This window comes from Pleurodeles waltl, chromosome 5 (assembly GCF_031143425.1).
Source record: "Pleurodeles waltl isolate 20211129_DDA chromosome 5, aPleWal1.hap1.20221129, whole genome shotgun sequence".
Lineage (NCBI taxonomy): Eukaryota > Metazoa > Chordata > Amphibia > Caudata > Salamandridae > Pleurodeles > Pleurodeles waltl.
Window position 1 is genome coordinate 1294123536 of NC_090444.1, and position 22851 is coordinate 1294146386.

Here is a 22851-nt window from a genome sequence, read left to right on the forward strand (position 1 = left end):
TGAATGCTCCTCTGAGCAGAGCTAAAGCTCCGTTCTATGTATACTATAAACAACAGCTGAGGTGTCAAACCAAATATAAAAATACCTTTGTTGGAAAGTAGTCTCTTCACAGCAGCACTGTAACGTATCCAGATTGTTGGTGGAGTCTTCACTGAAGAAAAGCAATAAACCTCATCTCTGGAATATAATTTTTTTTTTATTTTAAATTGTAAAGGCCACTGCATGCAGACATGTCTTTCTCCTCCTATTTCTTATTAGGATTTGGTGTTCTGAAAGCCAGGAAGGTGCCAATTTAATTACAATTTATAATGATAAATATATATATATATATATATATATATATATATATATATATATATATATATATATTTATTTAAAAAAACAAAGGCTACGGGGAAGTTATAGTTAGGCTCACATTTGAAACGTAAAAAACTAAAGAAATTCACCTATTATAGTCAGAGTAATTTCAAGTAACTATGACACATGCCCTAAGGTAAGAATAACTAGCACCCACGCCATGTAGTTTTATTTACCAAATATGCATGATGGGGTTTGGCTGCAGGCCCTGCGTCCAACCTCCCAATAATCACCCAACTCCACACATGGCCTTTGGCCCTGCGTGGTGGGTGTTGGCTGCAGGACCTGGAGCCAGGCCCTGCGGTCAATCTCCTTTAAACTCCAAACCCCGCACCATGTGTGGACAAAGGGGTTTGGAGCTTAAAGGGAACCACATTAAATATGTATATTTAGGGGGACTGCACAGCCCCGGGGACCTAGACCTCCCCAGTGCCTATTTAATTAAAAAAAATTAAGGGTGTCGTGCAAACCCCTCGCCCCCGTGGACGACCACCTCCCCGGGGCTACATAATAAAAAACATCTTAGAGGCGGCCAAGCAGACCCCCTCCACTCTCCCACAGGTCCCGGGGACTGCCACCTTCCTGGGACAACATGAAAAAATATATGGGGGGGAACCGCACGGAACCCCCCATATCCCAGGGACCACAACCTCCCTGGGGCTACAATTCAAAAAATATGGGGGAGACGCAAACCCCTCACACCCTGGGGGACACCACCTCCCCGGGCCTATTCTAATATCATTTAAAGGGAGGCCACAATGATCCCCCGAGCCCTGGTGACAACTACCTCCCACGGCCAAATACTTATTTCATAGAAGGAAGGGGGCTGATTTTGGCCCCAGGGATCCCATCCCCCGGGGCCTGGCCACATGTTACTGGGTGCCAAAGGCTCCCAGTATATGAGGATCGCGGGGGAGCCTCAAGGCACCATGCGGTTCAAACTACCTCCTGTCTCCTGCGGGAGCCAGCATTGCTCCCGCACGCAGGGAGATGCTCCCTGCGTGTGGGAGCAATGTTTTCATCTCTTTTCCTGCCTGCATGACAGCGGGCAGTGAAAGAGACAAAAACTCCGCTTTCAGCTAGTAGGAGCAGTTTGACAGCTCTCACTTGCTGAAAGCGTAGTTATGTTTGCTTTTGCTTGGCCAGAGCTGTCAGCCCTATGGGATGGCTGTCACCAGGGCCTTGTATGGCCTCACAAGGGGGGGCTGTGCGGCCCATCTCCTTAATTTCAATTTTGTCCCAGGAAAGTGGCGGTCCCCTTGGCCCGGGGTGGTGTGCAGGACCCCCTCTTTTAGTCTAATGGTAGCTTGCCCCGGGGCGATGGTGGTCACCAGGGTACTGGGAGGGGCACGGCCTCCCCGCATACCATCAAACGTTAGCCCAAGGGAGGTGGTGGTCCTCAGGGCACAGGGGGATCCGCAGGACCCCCCTATGATTGTAAAAGTATTTTGTCCCAGGGAGGTGGTGGTCCTCAGGGTGCGGGCCACCCGGTTCCCCCCATTTTATGAAAAGTTAGCCTTGGAGAGGGGGTTGTCCCAGGTGCCCGGGAAGGCTGCACAGCCCAGTCATATTTTTAAACCATAGCCCTAGGGAGTTTGGCTCCCTAGGGATACTAAAAGCCCTAGGAGGTGGGCCCAATGCACCCCCTCCTTTTATGAGCCTGCCATTCCCCAGGGACCTGGCCCACCCAGGGGCCAAAGCATTAACAACACTGGAGACCGCGTTTTTTTATTTTAAAATCATGAGAAATCTACAGATCCAGTCATGGATGTCTCCATTATTTTTAAAATGCTTTTTAACCTGGGGGGGGAAGGGGGGAAGTGTGCCATCTGGCTAATTATTAAGTGCTACCTCGTTGGGTAAAATGTATAGTGCATATTATACACGTCCCTCTAACCTTTATTTCAGTGTAGATAGATAGATATATAGATAGATAGATATTTAAAAAACAAAGGTTACAGGGACGTGATAGTAGGTCCAGATTTTACACACATAAAACCATAGAAATTCAGCAGTTATAGTTATACTTATCTCAAGAAACTAAAAATCATGCCCTAAGGTAATTAAGACTCATGCCCCCGCCACCACAGTTTTCTCATCAATAATTTTATTACAAATGTTGATGTGATTTTATCAATGATGTCATAGAAGATGTAATATGTGGGGGCAATGAGCAGTGCATGGCGAGGAGGGCGCGAGTTATAGTTTCTTGAGATAAGTATAACTATTCCTGATGAATTTCTATTGTTTTGTGTGTGTAAAATCTGAAACGAACTATAATGTCCCTGTAACCTTTGTTTTTTTTTTGGGTGAATATATATGTGTGTGTGTGTGTGTGTGTGTATATATATGTATGTGTGTGTATGTATGTTTAAATATATATATAATCTGGTGGTCGCCAGTAGGTAAATATAGTTAGGGCCTAATTCCTATAGTCAAAGGGCCTGATTACAACTTTGGAGGAGGTGTTAATCGTTCCCAAATGTGACGGATATACCAGCAGCCGTATTACGAGTTCCATAGGATATAATGGACTCGTAATACGGCTGGTGGTAAATCCGTTACTTTACCGTCACTTTTGGGACGGATTAACACCTCCTCCAAAGTTGTAATCAGGCCCAAAGTGTTCTTTGCTAATAATTTCAGTGCCGTTTGATGAATCTTCATGAAATTTTAAAAGTAGTGGACTGGTCACTTCATCTGCAGTCTGGAAAGTTTTGGGTTGATCCGTGAAGTAGGGCACAGAAAGAGGGGGGTCTCAAAACACACTTTCCCCATGGAATTTCACACAGGGATTTGGAACACAACTACAGCCCGAACTGCTGAACGGAATAACACCAGATTTGGCAGAAAGCTAGCTTCTGGTCCAGAATGAACCCTTTTTGTGATATGGCATAAATCTATTCAGTATTTTGGGGATATTAAAGGGAAAACAAATTTGTATATCTAGAGAGACAAGTCCTCCACGGATCCAACAGATCTCATGCTGATATCTTATTGGCTGCCAACACTTCAACCAGGAAGTGTTGACAGCTGTCTTGGGACTCTGACTCGCCTGAGTCCCAAAAAAAGGGCAAAAATACCATAAGTTGACAGGGTAGGAATACCCTGACTCCGTAGGCCTGGTGGTAAAGTCAAACAGGGACCCCGCTGGGGCCAAAAGCGTTTTTTTTTTTTTAATGTGGCCCCAAATCCATGGAGGATCCACAAATCCAGGCATTTTTTTTTTTTTAAAGCAGGGTCTACCCCGCTTGCTTATACCGCAGCCTCCGGGTGGGCAAGTATACATATATATAGCTTTTCCCTCATTTTCACTGCTTTCTCCATGCTTTTTCTGCTTTTTCCTTGCTTTTCCCTCTTTTCACTGCTTTTTCCTTGCTTTTTATCCTGTTTTTTTGTGTACCTTCTCCTTGCTTTTCCCTCATTCTTACTGCTTGGTTTGGGCCAGGGCACCCAAATAGTTAAGGTTAGGCTGCAGGGGATGCGATCATGTAATCAATATTGGCCCGGGGAGGGGAACTGTTCCCTCCCTTCCCTTTTCAAATGCTGGGCAGGCTAAGTGGGATGGAGTCTCCAGGGCCACTACTGGCCTGTGGAGCGTGGCTGCTTGTCCCCCTTTAAATGCTTGGCAGGCCCCGGGCGATGTAATGCAGACCACAATCCATCTAAAAGGACAGTGCACAGCCTTGTCCTTTTTCACTCCAGTGAACCTGATGAGGAGCTGATCGCCCACTCCATTGTCTTTGGTGCAATCAATGTAGAAAAAGAGAGATATGTTTGGGTCTAGGTAATGGAGTCTCTCCTTCTCCATGGAAGGATGAGGCAGAATGAAAAATGTGGGCAGGGTGATGTTCTGACTGGCACGAAATAGGGTGACAACTTTTGGCAGAAAAGAGGCACTTGTCCCAAGGACCAGTTTGTCAGGGAAAAAGCTGGTTTATAGAGGGTGAAATGAGAGAGCTTGAAGCTCACTGATCCTCCTGGCTGATATAATGGCCATTAGAAAAACTGTTTTAATATTCAAGAACCACAGAGAGCAGCTTTGTAGGGGCTCAGAGGGGAAACCTATTAGAAACGTGTGGACCAGATTGAGCTTCCACTGGGGCATCACAAAGGGGTAGGAGGGAACAAGAATTGCAATTCTTTCAGAACACGATTTACAGCGGGTGACTTGAACAAGGAGGGTTGTTCCAGCAACCATAAAAAGTCGAAATGGCTGACAGGTAATCCTTAATAGTGCCCAGGGCAATGTCTTGCTGCGCCAAAGAGAGAACAAACAACAATGACTCAGACAGTAGTGCAGACCTGGTATGAGGAACATCAAGTCCCAAACTTATCCCAAAGGGCAGCCACATATAGTGTTAGTAGAGGGATGCCTAGTCGCCAAGATAACATCATAGATCCTAGGAGAAAGATTGAAAACTCTCATCTCTTGCTGCTCAGTATACATGCATGAAGGTGGTGAGTGTGCAGGTTTGGGTGCAGGACCCTACTCTGTTGTTTCAACAGGCGATCCTCCCAAAGGGGCAACCTAATCGGACGACAGATGTTTATGCTCAGGAGGTTGGTATAATAAACTCTCCATGCCCACTCTGGAGCTACTAGAATGACTTGGGCCCTGTCTGTCCTGATCTTCTTGAGAACTTGGTGCAGGAGTGGTATAGGTGGAAAAGCGTATAGGAGTCCAAATTCCACTGAAGACGAAATGCGCGTGCGAACGAGAGCAGCTTTAGAAAGTCAAACATGCAGAAGTGCTGACATTTAGCTCTCTCAGTAGAGGCGAACAGATCAGTCCAACATTCTCTCTATCCATGGAAGATAACTTGTGCCATCTCCAGATGTAGTCGTCATTCCGATCTGCAAAGCTTCAATGGCTGAGTTAATTCACCCTGTCGTTCAGTAAGACTGCCAGGTGTTGCACGTTGAGAAGATGCCCTGGTGCTCTAGCAAAGTCCACAGGCACAGAGCCTCCTGACACGGAGTCCACAACCCCACCCTGCCCTGTTTTTTGCAGTACCACATGGCGTGGTGTTGTCCGTGAACACCTGAACCAAGCTTCCTTTGATGGAAGGGAAGAATACTTTCAATGTCAAATGAATTGCCCTCAGCTCAAATAGGTTCTGGGACTCAGCTGCAGGCTGGAGACCTCTCCCAGGTGGCCGCCACAACCCACAAATGATGCATCAGTCACCACTGTCAGCTCTGGAGGGGGAAAGGAGGGGAGTCTGCCAGTGGGCCTATCGCGGTTTGTCGGTTGACCTTTGCTGTTGAGGCCTGCACAACTAGGCTCTAAGGGGAGGGGTGCTGAGAGAGGAAGGCTGGGTCTCTTGGGACAAGGTGGTGGCACTGGCAATCATGTGATGCGCAGGAGCCCCTGTGCAAGGTTTTACCCCGACCTCTAGAAGAACAGTAGTGAGGGCTTTGTTGAAGAGGAGCAGCGATTCAGCTGAACCTGTTCCTAGTTGAAGCCCTTCTGTCAAGACTTTGGTCATGACGTCGACTGAGGGCAGCTGAAGGTCAAGGACCTCTGCTGCCCTGCGCATCACAGTGATTAAAGATGCACCTTCCTCTGAAACAAGGTGCAGAGGGGAAAGCATGCCCGGAGTCCAGTGAAGTGTCCAGGTCACTGGCATCATCAAGCTCTTCAGACTAGCTCTCCTCTGGCTCAGTGTCCTCTTCCAGGGGACCCGAATCCTTTTTTCTCATCTCACCCTTCAGGAAGAAAGGATCCATCTAGGGGCAGTAAGTCCAGGGGTAGGTAGGTCCTGGATGGTGTAGGTATTGATGTTGAATGGCATCAGGGTGTGCTGGCTCAGAGTTTGGAATGATGATGAGCTTGTTGTCGCATGGCATCTGGAATGGTGCTGGAATGGAAGGAGCGTTGGTGGAAGGAGGGACCCATGAAAGCATCAGTCTGGATCCAGGGGACATATCCAGAGGACATGGTTGGAGATGGCAGAGGCCCAATGATGGCATGCATGGATTTGTAAAAGTTGAGCGGTGTCACTCTGGCTCCCTGGAACTCAGAGAGTGCGAAGCGGGCCCGGATGCCAGCTCCGCAGGATGTGTGCAGTAACGGGGCCTAGAAGCATGGCTTTTGGATGGGGAAGCCGAGGAACGCTCCAACTTCTTCTTGTGCTTCTTGGACTTACCTGGCATAGAGGAAGAGGTCTTGAAATGCAAATGCAATCATACACTGCAACAGCTCCTGGAGTGGCCCCGAGATCCACCCTGGGAAGATCAGGACCAGCACTGAGCCTTCTTCCGCTGTGCCACCAAGAGCTTCAGTGCCCCCTCGCAAATTGCCTTTGATGCATTGACTTGCACGGGACTCAGGCTTTGGGGTCGTGGCCTGACCCCAAAAAACATAGACAGACCAAGTGTGAATCGGACACAGACCTGTCTGTGACATTGCCTGCAAGATTAAACCCTGTACATTTTGCAAGAAAAATATACCAAGCATACTGGAAGGAATACCTCAAAAAGAATTGCCAAAAAGGTTGAAAAAATTAGTCAAAAATGTTCGCAGTAGCTCTCCAGATTCATGCTATTGGCGCAGAAAGAAAAGAACTGATGTCAGTACTCCGGGTTGATGTTTTTATGGGTACCGCAATATACCGTCCGATGTGGAGCCAATCGATGCCCCCTACCAGTGCACAGAGGTTCTGCTCAAGATTTCCCAGATCCAGTCTGAAGCCTGGGGAATATTATAAGGTGAGGAATCTGCAGTTAGAAGTCTCGATTAGAAATGTGTGTGTGACTGAAGTTCTGCACGAGCAGATGATGTCGGGGTACAAAGGTTGTCTATAAAAGGGGGCAGGAGGTGCTCAGAGAGGAAGTGGTATGGTTGGCGAAATTGCAGTGTAGTGGGGAACTGGCACCCTCGATTGGGTGGGGGTTTAATTCCTTCCCATGCTCAATCCACGCTGGCCAGAGATGTCCACTTGCTGTATGTCTCATAAAAGCTTTGTGAATTCCAGCCCTAGTCTGCAACTAAAACGCACTGACATTGAGGATGGGGGATGACGGGAGGCGGTATTCAAAGGAGAAGGACTTGGAAGAAGATAACAGGTATAACAAAGGCTCCACCAAGCAGTATTCCTTAGGTAGCACAGTATCCTCTTCCTAATAATACTGTAATTCTCTAATTATGCGGCCAAGAAGTAACTACTTTCCATATTTGAATATACTTTATAAACTTGGCCATGCCTCCACCCCCTTTGTGGTTAGGTTCTAGAGCAGACAGTTCCTCTTTTACTGGTTGTCAAAGAACCTAAACGAATACACGTTCGAGATGCCTGAAATATAGCTTAAGAAAAATGTAAAAAAAATAATATTATATTAACTGTATTCAATAATAATTAATAATTTGTATACATATCTACTGAGTAGAAGAAAAAAAATGCAACATAGTCGACAAAACCATTATCTTTGAATAGCAAGTTGTATTTCTGTTAAACTTATAAAATATTTTTTTAGGCTGAAGTCACATTGTCCACCTGCATGATGTAACTGCCAGTTTTTTTTTAATTTCAAGCTCAGGATTTAGGTTTCCCAAAAAGTAATTTTCAAGGTCCAGAGAAAATTATCAAAATGGTTGTCCAGGAGAAAAATGATTCTAATTCTTTTGAAAGCATTTTAAAACAGAGACATTTTGTCCTGCAAAGGCTTCTTTGCACTTATGCTTTACTCAACGGAGAAGACGATAAGGCCCGCATAATAAGTATGCATTACCAAAAAGGGGATCACACGTGGCTGAAAGCCTACGAGTCCCTAAGAGAAATGACTGAATATGCAGGCACTATGACCCAACACAGAAGAGGCACAGACAAAATAAAGGAGAGCTAAGGATGGGCAAACAGCAGCAGACAGACAAGGGTTGCTTAGGAGACATAAGTGCAGGGGGTCTTTTCTACTTGGTATGAGAGCATTTTACTCTGATCTAGAGAAGGAGGAGCTGTGAATGCTCAGTATAGAGACTCTGATTAGCGTGAAGTGTCCTAATAGGTGTCAGGAAAGGCAGTTTTTTGTGAGGGTCTATCTCTCATGAGCCTTCAGTCTGCTCCCGTTCACCGTCCCTTTGTCCTTCACTCCCCCTATCCTATGGACACCTGTGGGTTATGGAACTTTTCATACTGGTGGAAAGTCTGGGATGTGGTATGCATGTAGGGGAATTCATGAAAGTGGTTCTATGGGACTGATATTATGGAGGAAGGAGATAATATCCTTGTTAATACTTATTTTTGTGTTTTATTTCTCTTTGTTTTCTTGTCTAGTAAAACGTTTGAAAGAAAACACTTGAGTAAACCCAGACACTCCTTTTGTGCAGCATCATAAATACATTCTGAAACAACCTTTCGATTATGCTCAAATCTACAAAAAGCTCACAGAAACAACTGTTTTCCACCTGAACAATCTGCTTACCTCAACCTCAACTATATATTATCAGTTATAGTTAGGCCTGGTTTTCCACAGACAGAGAAAAGAGGGAAGTCCCAAAATGAAAAATCCTCATGCATTTTCCATAGACTTTTTTAGACAGCGCTGCTGCAAAAACTGCTGAAAGGAATTACACCATTTGGCAGAAAGCTAGATCTTGGTCCAGAAAGTGTGATGTAGTGTAAATCTGTTAAGTAGTTTTTAAGAAATTAAGGTGGGAAAAATTTGTATATAAGGACGGTTGAGGTTGAGGTTGAGGGACTCTTGCGAGAGTCCCTTGAGGCCCAATTTTTAATAAATAGCGAGTTCTGATTGGCCCAATGAGCTCTTTTTCCCCTGTTGGAACATTTAGCTACTGTTGAAGTCGGACTCCCGCTGGAGCGAGCGCTCTGATTGGCTGCCAGCAACATGAAGAAGAATGTTGCTGACATTACTGGACTCGGCGACATAGTACCCTCTCTTGAGCTTGAAAAGTAAAATAAGATGTACTTGGGAAGGGTAGGTCCCCATAGGACTTGTGAGGGTTACAGGACCAGAAGGACCCTCTCTGGGCCCATAATAAATAAAAAAAATCTGTAGTTTTTGCTGAGATCCCGCTGGACTTCTGGAGAATTACACCAAAAACAAAATAGCAGCCCGCTTTTTTTTTTATTTGGGGAGGGTGGAGTAAGTTGGGGCCCCCTTCCCGAGCCGATTTGGGCCCCGGGAACCCACCTGCCTGGATGAACTCTTTAAGAAAGGGGAATGGAACAGCCCTCCTCCTGAACATCTATAGGCTCTGGGGACCCATCTCATGATGCTGACATTAATTTTAAAGGGAGGAGGGCTGTGTGGCCCCATCATAGATAGAACCTTAAAAAGCCCAAGGACCCTGTCCCCAGAGGGCCAGCTCGAGTACTCTTTCCCACAAAGCTAACCCCCGGGAAAGAGAAGTTTCCCTGCCCACACTGATGCAGTCTGGGAAACATATGTTTGCTCCCACCTTGCAGGAGCATTTTTAAATCTCCGGTAGACAGGAGCAAATATGCCTTCACTATCTGCTGCAGCGCAGGCAGGGAAGTCAAGTCTGCTCCCATCCGGCTGGAGATTTAAAAAACGCTTCCAGTAAATGGGAGCAGATTTCTGTTTCTCTGCCCGCTCTGATGCAGACAGGGAAACAGATATTGTTCCCGCCTGGAAGGAGCATGCAAAGCAGCTGCTTCCTCCAGACAGGAGCAATGCTAGCTTCTACATCATGCACGGAGCCCTGTGGCCCCCCCTGAAACCCACATCTTTCTTGAGGTCTGTGGGTTCCCAGGTTGTGCATCACATTAACTTTTGTTTATCTGGTCTCGTGACTCGAAAAGACTTCTTCGAAGAAAAACAACTTGCAACACTCCGAGCCCAACACTAGATGGCAGGATAATGCACAGCACGTGAATCTGTAGTGTCCCATGCCACGAACAGATGTACACTGGGTAAGTGACATTTTCCATATATATATATATATATATATATATATATATATATATATATATAATCTGTAATCATCAGAGCTATAATAGATCATTTATCAAAAGTAATCTTGTTGTTGGTGGGCCCCAGTAAATGACAGGATCATTACTATATTTTCAGAATTTGATTATAAGGCAGTACCCCTGCATCTAAAATCGGATGCTTCTCACCTCAGTCACCAGGGCAATGTCAGTCCCAATTAAGAGTGCGATGGATATGCACTTAACATACTGAGAGCACTTTTAACAAATTAGGCAATCCGGACATTTCTAATGACTCAAACGAAGATGTACCATAAGCCTAGGGTCACGGGTAAAAGAACTGTGCTGCACACAAAATGGTGCAGTGAGAGGTGGATAACAGTGGCACCATCCCATCTCAAAAGACAAATAACAATGTTGTTCCTTTAACCTGACAATAACTATGAACCTGAATATTAGCAGTTTAGTGCAGAAATAACTGAAATCCATAATTATTTATCTTCACATGAGTGGTCTTCTTCCTGGACAAGTGTAACCACCCTGCCCCCTTGGCTATAGATGGAGCTGGTACATGTCTCCGGCATGAAGTGAACGCCTGTGCTTGAATGGAAATGGTTACCTGGGCTGTGCCCCAGCTTTAGCACAGAGCTATCGGGCCACATGCACACAGAACTGTGAAGAAGAAATATTTTGTTAGACCAATGCATGTCAGAATTCAGTAAATGTAAGCTATGCGAGACAAGGGCCACTTAGTTTGAAATCTAAAGGCAGAAACCTCAAGCTTTGCTGGCATTGTCTATTGTTCCAGCAATCTTGGTGGTACACAGCTTTTGCTCAGGGTATGGTGCTAATTATTGAGGTGTCTGTGCCAATCCCTCTGCTTTTCAACACACACAGTTCTTTCTGGACCGACCTTCTATCTTGAAAGGGCTAAAAGGATGAGCCTTGCAGGCACTGTGACATGTTGACCGTGTAATCGTTCGCTGCTGTACGGATGTATATTTTACAAGTCTATGATCGGATTGTTATGGTTGGAAACATAGTTGTAAAACTCAGCAGACAGGTGTTGGCCCTTCAGGAATGCTGGTGCACTAGAACTGCAGGGCTCATGGCTCTTGTCTACTAATAGGCTGACCATCTTTAATGTCCAACCTCTGTTATATAATATTTTTACTTCTGTTGTAGGTCAAAATGAATCTGGCGTTGCAGTCAACAATGGAAGAATATACTTAGTTGGCGGTTATTCAATTTGGACAAATGAGCCTTTAGCGTGCATCCAGGTCAGTGAATTTGCATATCCATCCTCAGTAAAACACCCAAACGGTGAAACAGGATTTGTTTTTATAAGTTCATGCATACAAACTATTCAATTTTTGCTTTTGTTTTTTCTATCCCGGGATTTCAAAATTATTATTTTGGCTTATTTGCGCAGTGCTGTATCTGATATACACCCACTTCAGGGTGCTAAAGGAAAATGAGGGGTGGGTGGTTGGCACATGGAATACTAAAGCACATTTTCCACTGTGAATGTGTGCATGATGCAGCCTAGGATGAAGAGCCAGTGGAGTAGCAAGATGGTCCTGGCATGGTCTGTATCAGACATTCTGCAGCTCAGAGGCTTCTCGGCAGGGGTACGGTGAGCGTTTAGAACCCTGGCCAGTAGGAGTTTGCTTCTGTTTAGATGAGGCAGGGGCATAGCTTGGACAACTGTTGTGAAATCTTAGTCTCAGACATAAGCTTTCACTTTGCCAGAGAGCCAGATGTGGTAGCAGGTGACTGTCATCATGTTTTTCATGTGGATTTTAAAGCAGAGGTTGGTGTATATGCACAAGCCCCAGGATTGTGCACGATATCCTAAAGGGTTCTAACAGAATATTCAAATCTCTTTCTGTAGCAGTCTGGTTGAGAGTCCATCGTGGGTACTTTCAGAACAGTCGCTTACGTAAAAGGTTATATTTTAAAGAGTCGTTTGTTGAAAAATATGGTCTATAAAGTGAACAGGGCCTTGTCTCTCAACTTCTGTGATGTATTTTTAAGTGTTAAAAGTTATATTGTTCTTTCAGAGACTCTGTGAGAAAATGCCCTCTTTGCCTTGGTGACTTCCATTTTTTGTGGGTTAATGCAGTTAATGTAATGCTGTCCAGTCCCTAGAGTATGTAATCTGACTCCTAAAACATAGTAAAATTGACTAATCCTCAATTGACATATTTAACTTTCCAGCAAAACCATAGGGTATGGTGTAAGAAAATACATCAATTGTATAAAAAGTTAAATGTCTCCTGTGAACTGCTGTAGGTATTATACCATTCACTAAGCTGTCAAAGAAAACATGGCATTAGGTTTATAGGTGTAGACAAACACCAACACCTGTCCAAATAAACGTTTGGACAGGAGTGAGAACTTACTTTTAAATATAAAGTCATCCCTTTGTAGGATTTGTGGACAAAAAAGGTAGGGTGATTGGTATGTAAAAGTGGAACATTTATGAATTTATTGTTTGCTTCAAAGAATAGCCCCTGAAAGCTTATTTCATTGTTAGAACTGTGGCTGGTTCTATGAAGAAAAAGCTCAAGTTTAGTTAGTGTGATAGTCCTGTGTCTGGGTTTGGAATAAGTTATACAGATGGATCAACCACAGGTTCAATATTTATTGAAATCAAATCAAATAATGCACAAAGATTTTTGATAACTATGTAGTAAAATTGACTGTTACAAAATATACTTTCCCTAACAGAAGCCCCTATGGCTATCAGCATTGGCCTGTCTGCTGTTGGCCTGTTAGTGCTGCTTTGAAATTTGAAGGTGTGAAACACTGCTTTCAAAGCTGAGACAAAGGCTTAAGCCTGGGAGGATCTATCACTATCTTAACATGGACAAAGGGGACACCTGTACTTTTATAGTTCAGTGATTAGGGAAGCCTGGAGAAGATGGGTATTTTGATCCAAAAATACACCTTAGCCTCCTGACGTTAGTCTGAGAATCAGTCTGAAGTGGTTGAGTGGGAGGGGACTGCTCATTACTCTGGTCACTCCCTTAAGTGTGCTGCAAGCTCCCTACAGAGGCAAAAATATATGCCATGTTGGATTCTACTGAAAATGGTGCACTGCAGGATAGTTTGCAGTAACGCAAAAAGGATGTGCTGCAAATGTGGAAATGTTTAGCCCACTGGCCACAGAGAGTCCAAGAATCACTCTCACCCACTGGCTAGTGAGCAGAATAAAAGTAGAACCTCATCCTCAGCTCTTCAGAACTCTTTCAGGACCTTTGGCAGAACAAAAGAGGACTGGGCCTGCTGCCACCTCTACCAGCGCTAAAAAGGGCATCCCAGCAATCAGTTGACCTGCTGTGTGGCTACAACGACGTATAGTGCTTCAAAATGCCTTTTTTTCTGGACTGCCTACTTGACCATATACAACTAGAACTGGAGTGGACCTTGTTGATGGCCTGTGCTGAAGTGTGTCCTGACCCTGAGTGCAGTCCCTGGATTCTGGAAGCCATAAGAGGGTTGGAGGAGCTACCCTAGAAAGTCTGAAACGTTAGCACTTTGTTAGAAGATTTGTTTACTTCTGAGAACTCTGGAGCTTCAGTGGGACCACCTCGCAAAGGTGTCCAATTTCGGAATGACTTTGTCAGATCTCCGCCACCGGGGGGGGATCTTTTCCCTACACTTTAACAAACGGCAATCGCCCTATGGTAAAGTATTGTGAAAATTCAAAAAGTTTAAAGTGAATTAATACTATATATTTATTTTAAATATAGAACTAAAGAATAAATGGTGAGCACTATTAACTTAATTTTAAATTAAACTTTAATTTAGATATATTAAATTAACATTATTTTGCTGAAGTTCAAATAAAAAAATCAATTCCAACCTAAAGTTTAAAAAAAAATAGTATACATTAATAATTATTGAAAGTGGTGTATAGAATTAATTAAAAGTAATATGATTATACTTTATTAAAATGTAATCTCACATTAATTTGTAAATTTAGCAATGGATAACATAGATTTACATTAAATAATACATATTTATTTTTTTAGATATTTTCTTAACATTAAATGATACTTATTTATATTTTTAACTTTTTAAAATAATTTAATTTAACATTAGTTTCTATTGGAATTAATTGTCACTACCTCCCTGTTAGACCTGGCATCCGTACGGTGGTTTACTTTTTTTGCCTTTACCTCTGGTTTTGTTGCTGTCTCTTTTTATAGGCAAAAGGACTATGAGCACTTTACCACTGCTGGTCAGTGCTAAAAGTGCATGTGCTTCTCTCCTAAGATATTGTAATATGGAATATTTAATTTAACTTTAAGTCCCTTGTAGAGTGGTATGCCCTATACCCTGACCTGTAAATTAAATGCCAATTGTGGGCCTGAAGCATTAATTTATGCCACCCCCTTGACTAGCTCTGTAAACATGTCTCAGGCCTGCCACCACAGAGCCTTTGTACGCAGTCTAACTGCCATCCTGACTTGGCATTTAAAACTTCTGTCAAGCCTTAGTCACCCCTTTTCTAACATTTAAGACACCCCTAAGGTAGGCCCTATGTAGCCTCATAGGGCAGGGTGCCATGTAAGCAAAAGGGAGGACATATACTTTTACGTTCTTATATCTTGGTAATGAAAAGCTCCCCAAAGTTGTTTTCATTACAGTGAGACCGGCCCCTCTCATAGGCCAGCATTGGGGATTCCTTATATTGCCTTTAAGCTGTAATTCCTGATCTGAGAGGAGTAACTGCATCATGTTTAGTACCACTGGAATGGAAATAATGAATCTTCTCTCCTGGTGAGGTTGTATTTATTATTACTAATTTAGAAATTCTACTTTCTCTGCACTCACTGCCCCAGGTGCCCACAGCCTATCTTCATTACACGTCTGGCTTGGGTTAGGTGACAGCTACACTTGTGCATTCCCTTCAGACATGCACAACACAGGATACTCAACTGCATCTGCAAATCGATGGGTCTTCCTGGGGAGGAGTTTGGGAAAGGCTCACACTTACACCTCAGAGGGGTAACGTCTGGAGTCCACACAAAGGGCCTGATTACCTCCTATTGATAGTCTGGAGCCCAGACTGCCCCGAAAAGGGGTCCTCTGCACTTCACAAGAACTCTTTGTAGTCACCCCACACACCAAAGGCACGTTTTGATATAAATATTGGGTCCATGACCCACTCAAGGCAGTGCCCTTTTAAACTCAAGACATGCTGCTCCAGTAAAGACTGCTGTGTGCCAGGATTGTCACTCTGCCAGGACTGACTGCTCTCAGAAACTGCTGCCCTGCTTAGTTGTGCTGCACTGCTGCCTACTGATCTGCCCGGTAACCCAAAATTTGACCTCTAAGCCTAGAGTGACTCCAAGTGGTTCTGCTTTGCTGCTCTCTTTGTATCAACCTCACGCAACTGGCTTCTGCCCTACTTTGCCGCTCTCTTCGCATCAACTTCTCCTGCATGGCTTCTGCCCTGTTTTGCCACTCGAATCGCACCAACTTCACCCGAGTAGCTTCTGCCAAGCTTCACTGCTTGCAACCCTTCAACTTCCACCCAAGCGGGGCTTCTGCCAGGCTTCTTCTGCTCGCAACTCTTCGACTTTTACTCGAGCGGCTTCCATCGTGCTTGGCTGCTCTCATCGCAACGCTTTGAGTTTCACCTGAGCGGCATCTGCCCTGCTTTGCCACTCTCATCTCTTCAGCTTCACCCTAGCAACCTCTTGCCCCGTGTTGCCTCTCACACCTTGTCAAATTCAACCTGGGTTGCTCTGGCCCTGCATAGCTGCTTCCCGCTCATGGTACTGGTACGACCACGGACATTGGACACTCGTGCTGAGGAGTCCTTGGCCCCATCTTTTTGACATATTACTCTTTTCTTGCGCATTGATCTTACTACTCTTAAAGTTAAGTATTTCTGTATCATATTCAGCTTAAAAGTATCCAGATAAACAAGCTTTATGTTTATATATACCCATGTGAAGTTTCTTTCGTTGGTGTACCTCGTATGATGATTGTGTGTGTGTGTAGCACAAGTACGTTACACATTGCCTCCTAAGTTAAGCCTGCATGCGTGCTCTGCACCAAGCTAACAGAGGGTGAGCACAGGCTAATTTATGATGTGTCACTGACTTGCCCTGACTAGTGATGTGGTCCCTACTTAGACAGGGTGAATACCTCTGCCAACTAGAGACCTGGTTTTTAACACTCGTGGCAGTGGTAAGATAGGACATGTACTTGTGCAATACCACATAGTGATTCAGTGTACACTACAGCTTCACACTTAGACCTAGTCTCCTATTTTTTGCCTGACCTGTACCAATTGTCATTTTGCTTTTTGATTTTGTTTCTGTTCTCCCTAACTGGCCTTTTTGGGTTATTTTATGCTAAATTACATCTCACTCTGGAAAAGCCGTACCTGCAGTAGTCAGCTTTGAGCTGACCAGGTTAGGGCCCTTACAAGAGCAGCAGCTAAAGGATATCTGCAAGGACTTTCAAGTGTCCACAATTGGTTTCACCAGGAAGGTGGAACTTCAGAAGGCTTGAATGCCTTAGCAGAGGCCCAGGTTGCAGGGGAAGGCATCCCAGAGGAGGAGCAGGAAATTCTTGATGAGGAGGACCTGATTTTGGATTCCCATGAGGAAGCAGAACCATCTGTGGAAAGGGCTAACAGTTTGCCAGGAGCAAGAGTGGTTTCTACACTAGGGAGCTGTGTCTCTTCCAGGGGCCTGTCACCAGAGGAGCTGGCGGACAGGCGGGAGGAGAGGAAAAACCTTCCAGGTTGGAGCAGCCTCACGAGAAGAGAAACTGTCTCTTGAGGAGAAGAAACTAGCCCATCAGCTCAGTTTGAGAGTTGGGCATAAGAGCCCTGGAAGTAGGATGCAGCAATGGAAATGGTGGCAGCATACCTGCAGTGTCTTCAAGTGAGTGTAAAATCCACATCCCAAAAGATGTGGTGCCCAGTTTCAGTGTGGGGAATGATGTGGATAAGTGGCTAGCCGCTCCCAGGTTAGTTCTGGGAAGGTAGCCTTTGGTGGTATATGCCCCCGGTAGGGAGGGACACCCTTCTTACTTTAGAGGTGGGTGACCAGACCAACGACCCTGGCATAAAGGCCATCTCACTCAACAAGTTTAGTCTGACACCTGAAAGGTACAGGCAAAAGTTCAGGGCCAGTCGCAAACTCAACACACAAACATGGGTAGATTTTCTAGATTATGCTGGTAAGGCACTGAAGGGCTGGGTAAAAGGCAGCAATGTGAATGACTCCGATGGACTGTGCAATTTGTTTTTGAAAGAGCACATGCTTGATAGTTGTTTTTCAGAGCTGCACCAAAGCTGGTGGATAGCAAGCTGACTGAACCCAGGAAGCTAGCTGAGGAGGCGGACATCTAGGGCTGGACCACAGTGTCCTCAAAGGTATCTGGGGGGGGACTCCGAAAAAGGGTGGTCAGGGTTCCCACCAGAAGAAGTTTGTCGTTAGTACCCCCTTTGAAAAGATGGGCATTGACATTGTTGGGCCTATGGATCCCCACACCACTTCTGGTCACAGGTTCATCCTGATCCGGTGCATCATACCCAGAGGCCATACTTGTGAGGACCACCACTGCACCTGTAGTGGCAAGAGCCCTTATGGGGATTTTCACCCGGGTGGGTTTTCCCAAGAAAGTTGTGTCTGACAGGGAACCTACTTCATGTCTGCTTACATGCAGTCCATGTGGTACTAACTTACAAGTTCTCCACCCCTTATCACCCCCAAACCAAAAAGGTTCAACAAGACCCTAAAAGGCATGATCAGAAGTCTGCCTGAGGAGAAAGTGGGGTATTCTCTTGCCATGTTTGTTGGTTGCCTACAGGGAGGTACCACAGAAGGAGTGAGCTTCAGCCCCTTCAAGTTTCTTTATGGGTACCTTGTCAGGGGACCTCCTAGCTTGGTTAAGGAGGGTTGGGAGCAAGCTCCCAAGAAAGCCCCCCAGGATGTAGTGAACGACATGCTCATCTTCCATAGCCAAATGACTAAGTTATGGAAGCAAGCTTCTGACAACTTAGAAGTCAACCAGGCTGTAAAGAAGGAGTGGTAAGACCAAACCTCTACCACTGCGGAATTTCAGCCAGGGTGGGAAATGTGGGTGATGAAGCGTAGGGTTCTCCATGATCACTGGTCCAGACCCTATGAGGTGGTTGAGAAGATGGGTAAGGTCATGTATATGGTGGACCTTAAGACCCCTAAACAATTCCATAGGGTGCTTCATATCAATCACCTCAGATCCCACTTTGAGTGGTCTGATGTCACCATGTTGCTGTTGACTGATGGGGCTGATGAGGCGGAGGGGGAACCGCTGCATGACCTCTTAGCCACCAAGGAGAAGGATGGGTCTGTGGAAGGAGTGATCCTTTTCCCCACCTTGACTCCTGAGCAGCAGAGGGACTGCTGCCAAGTACTGGAGCAGATCTCCTCTCTTTTCTCCCTTACTCCTGGGATTACCCGCCTGTGTACACATGATGTGGACACTGGGGAACCTCCTTGTCAAGCACAAGACTTACAGGTTGTTTGATAAGGTGAGAGTTAGCATCAAGAGCGAGGTCACTAAGATGCCAGATTTGGGGGTGACTGAACCCTCCAGAAGCCCCTGGTCCAGCCCTGTGGTTCTGGTACCAAAAGCTGCCCCACTGGACGCCACGCCTGACCTCAGGTTCTGTGTGGATTACAGAGAGCTCAATTCTGTGACCAAGACTGATGCTCATCTCATCCCATAGGTGGATGAGCTGATTGACAGGTTAGGGGCTGCCAAGTCCTTAAGTACCTTTATTCTGAAAATACGGGTACTGGCAGATTGCCCTAACTGAAGGAGCCAAGGAGAGGTCAGCCTTCTTCAATTCAGAGTGCCACTACAAGTTCAAAGTGATGCCCTTTTGATTAAAAAAAATGCTCCTGCCAACTTCCAGAGGCTGGTGAACCAGGTACTCGCTGGGCTGGAGGCCTTCTCTGCCGCTTACCTGGATAACATAGCTGCCTTCAGTAGAAGCTGGGAGGACCACTTCTACCACCTAAGGGAAGTGCTTCAGGCCCGGCAGTGGGCAGGCCTGACTATCAGGACCAGGAAGTGCCAGATAGGGCAGGGGTTAGTGGTGTACTTGGGACACCTGGTGGGCGGAGACAAGGTGCACCCCTTCAGGCAAGACTGAGACCATCATGGCCTGGAAGTCCCCCAAACCTTAGACTGAGGTGAGAGCATTCTTGGGCCTCACTGGGTACTTTATGAGATTTGTCAAGAAATATGGCACCATTGTTGCCCCCTTGACTGAGCTGACTTACAAGAAGCAGCCCAGGAATGTGATTTGGACAGAGGAATGCCAAAAAGAGTATGATTGCCTGAAGCAAGTGCACATGTCCTGTGCTCAAGGCCCCCGACTACTCCAAAGAGTTCATTGTACAAACTGATGCCTCAGAGCATGGCGTAGGGGCAGTACTGTCACAACTCAATGAAGATGGCCTGTATAAACCTGTAGCCTTCATCCCTAGGAGGTTACTTCCCCGGGAACAGAGATGGAGTGCTTTAGAGACATTTATGCTGTTGTTTGGGCCCTGAAGAAGTTGAGGCCATACCTGTTTGGCACTCACTTCCTGACTCAGACCAGTCACAGGCCCCTCAGGTGTCTAATGCAAATGAGAGGTGAGCACCCACAACTGTCATTTCCCTACAGGGTATGAAGTTCAGGGTGGAACACATACCGGGGGGTAGACCACGCCAATGCTGCAGGTTTATCCAGGTTCTTTTGCCTTACTGATGAAAACTCCCTAAACGTTGGGTAGCTCTCCCCACTTTCGGCTGGGGGCACACGTGTTAGACCTGGCATCCGTAGGGTGGTCTATCCCCCGACTTTTTTGCTTTTACCTCCTGTTTTGTTGCTGAATCTTTTTGTTGGCTTTCGTACTCTGAGCATTTTACCACTGCTGATCGGGTGCAAAAGTGCATGTACTTCTCCCCTAAAACATGGTAACAATGATAACATGGGTGTATCCACACCTGGCATATTTAATTTACCTGTGAATCCCTTGTAGAGCGGTATACCCTATAAACAGGGCCTGTAAATGTAATGCTACTAGTGGGCCTGCAGCACTAATTGTGCCACCCACTTGAGAAGCTTTGCAAACATGTCTCAGGCCTGCCACAGCAGAGCCTGTGTGTGTAGTCTAACTGCCACGCTGACTTGGCATTTAAAAGCCTTTGCCAAGCCTTAATCTCCCCTTTTCCTACATTTAGGTCACCCCTAAGATAGGCCCTAGGTAGCCAAAAGGCAGGGTGCCATGTAAGCAAAAGGCAAGACATATACTTTTAAGTTCTCATATTCTGGTAATGGAAAGCTCCCTAAAATAGTTTTTCATTACAGTGAGGCCTGCCTCTCTCACAGGTCATCATTGTGAATTCCTTATATTGCCTTTAAGCTGTAATTCCTGATAGGAGAAGAGTAGCTGCATCATGTTTAGAACCATTGGAATGGTAATAACAAATCCCCTCTTCTGGTGAAGTCGTATTTATTATTACTATTTTGGAAATGCCACTTTTAGAAAGTAGGCCTTTCTCTACACTCAATGCCCTGGGGGCCCACAGCCTATCTTCAATACACATCTGACTTGGGGTAGGTGACAGCTACACTTGTGCATTCCCTTCAGATATCCACAACACAGGCTACTCAACTGCATCTGTATGCATTTGCATACTGATGGGTCTTCCTGGGGAAGAGGTTGGGAAGGGCTCACACTTACACCCCAGAGGAGTAGTGTCTGGAATCCACACAAAGGGGCTGATTACCTCCTACTGATAGTCTGGAGCCCAGGCGGACCTGAAAGAGGGACCTGTGCACTTCACAAGAACTCTTTGTAGTCACCCCAAACATCAAAGGCACTTTTTGATATAAATAGTGGGCCCATGACCCACTCAAGACAGTACACATTTGTACTCAAGACATGCTGCTGGAGTAAAGACTACTGTCTGCCAGGATTGCCACTCTGCCAGGACTGACTGCTCTCAGGAACTGATGCCCTGCTTGGTTGTGCTGCCCTGCTGATCTCTCCCTGTTAACCCAAGACCCAAGCTCACAGTGACACCAAGTAATCCTGCTTTCCCCTCACCACTTGCCTGGCAACTCTTTGACTTTCACCCAAGCAGCTTCTGCCCTGCTTTGCCGCTCTCATCGCATCAACCTTACCCAAGCAACTTCTGCCCTGCTTAGCCGCTCTCATCGCATCAACTTCACGAGAGCGGCTTCTGCCCTGTTTGGCTGCTTTTATTGCATCATCCTCACCCAAGCGGCTTCTGCCAAGCTTCGTTGCTCGCAACTCTTGCAACTTCTACCTGAGCTGCTTCTGCCATGCTTTGCTGCTCTCATCTCTTCAGCTTCACCCGAGTGGCCTCTTGCCTCATGTTGCCACTCACAACTCTCCAAATTGACTTGAGCAGCCCCTGCCCAGTGTCGCCGCTCCCACCTCATCAACTTCAACCCAGGCGGCTCTGGCATTGCATAGCCGCATCCCACTCCTGGTAGGAGTACAGCCACAGTCATTAGACACTCGTGCCGAGGAGTCCCCGGCACCATCTTTTCGACACATTACTCTTTTCTTGCACATCGATCTTACTACCTTTGGCCTACAAAGTTAAGTATTTCTATATCGCATTCAGCTTAAAAGTATCTAGATGAACAAGCTTTATTTTTCTATATACCTATTGTTAGAAATGGGGTCTTTGGTTGGCAGTCAGGTTACCCCCTGTCCTAGCAAGGAACCTCACTCAAGTCAGGGTAAAAGAGAATCACCCTCAGCTAACCCCCGCTCGCACCCTTGGTAGCTTGGCACAAGCAGCAGGCTTAACTTCAGAGTGCTAGGTCTAAAGTATTTGTACCAACACACACAGTAAACTAATAAAAACACTACAAAATGACACAACACAGGTTTAGAAAAATAGAAAATATTTATCTAAACAAAACAAGACCAAATCGACAAAAATCAACAATACACAAGTCAAGTTATCAATTAAAAACCAAAAAGAGTCTTCATGTAATTTTGAACACAACGCTAATGCTGTTAGCGTGGAAATGTACCTGGGTGCGTCAAAAATGACCCTGCATGGGCGAGTTTGCGTCAAAAAGGCCTTGCAATGCGTTGATTTCACTCACAAGCTAGACCTTGCGTCGTTTCTCCTTCAGTCGAGTCGGCATGCGTTGTTTGTTCTCTCACAGGAGAGCGATACGTCGATTCGAGCTGCACTCTAGGGTCCGTGCAGGCCTTGTGTAGTCTTTGCACGCCCAGCGATGTTTGCGTCAGAAATCCAGCCCACGCAGCACCAGTTGCGATCACGCCAGCCTCCGTCAGCAAGGCTGTGCCTCGTTTCTCCAGCCGCAGGCGTCAATCTTCCAGTTGCGTTGCAGGCCAGCGTCGATTTTAAGGCGCGAAGCCGGTGGCGTGTCGATTTTTCAGCCGCAGATCGAAGTTGTGTCGATCTTTTCCCCGCACGGTGGTCTGAGCGTGGATTTCCCACTCTTGTTCTGCCAGCCTATCCTTTCAGGGTGCCAGGAACTGGATGGGCACCACTT

At 45.8% G+C, this 22851-nt stretch overlaps 1 protein-coding gene across 1 annotated transcript in view; it reads left to right on the plus strand.

The window, feature by feature from the left end:
- Window positions 1-22851, plus strand: part of KLHL32 (kelch like family member 32) — an 866209-nt gene that overhangs the window by 819922 nt on the left and 23436 nt on the right. The window contains exon 10 of the mRNA XM_069235531.1: window positions 11457-11551. Within this exon, the coding sequence (XP_069091632.1) occupies window positions 11457-11551 (95 nt within the window). The remainder of the gene's footprint in view (window positions 1-11456; window positions 11552-22851) is intronic.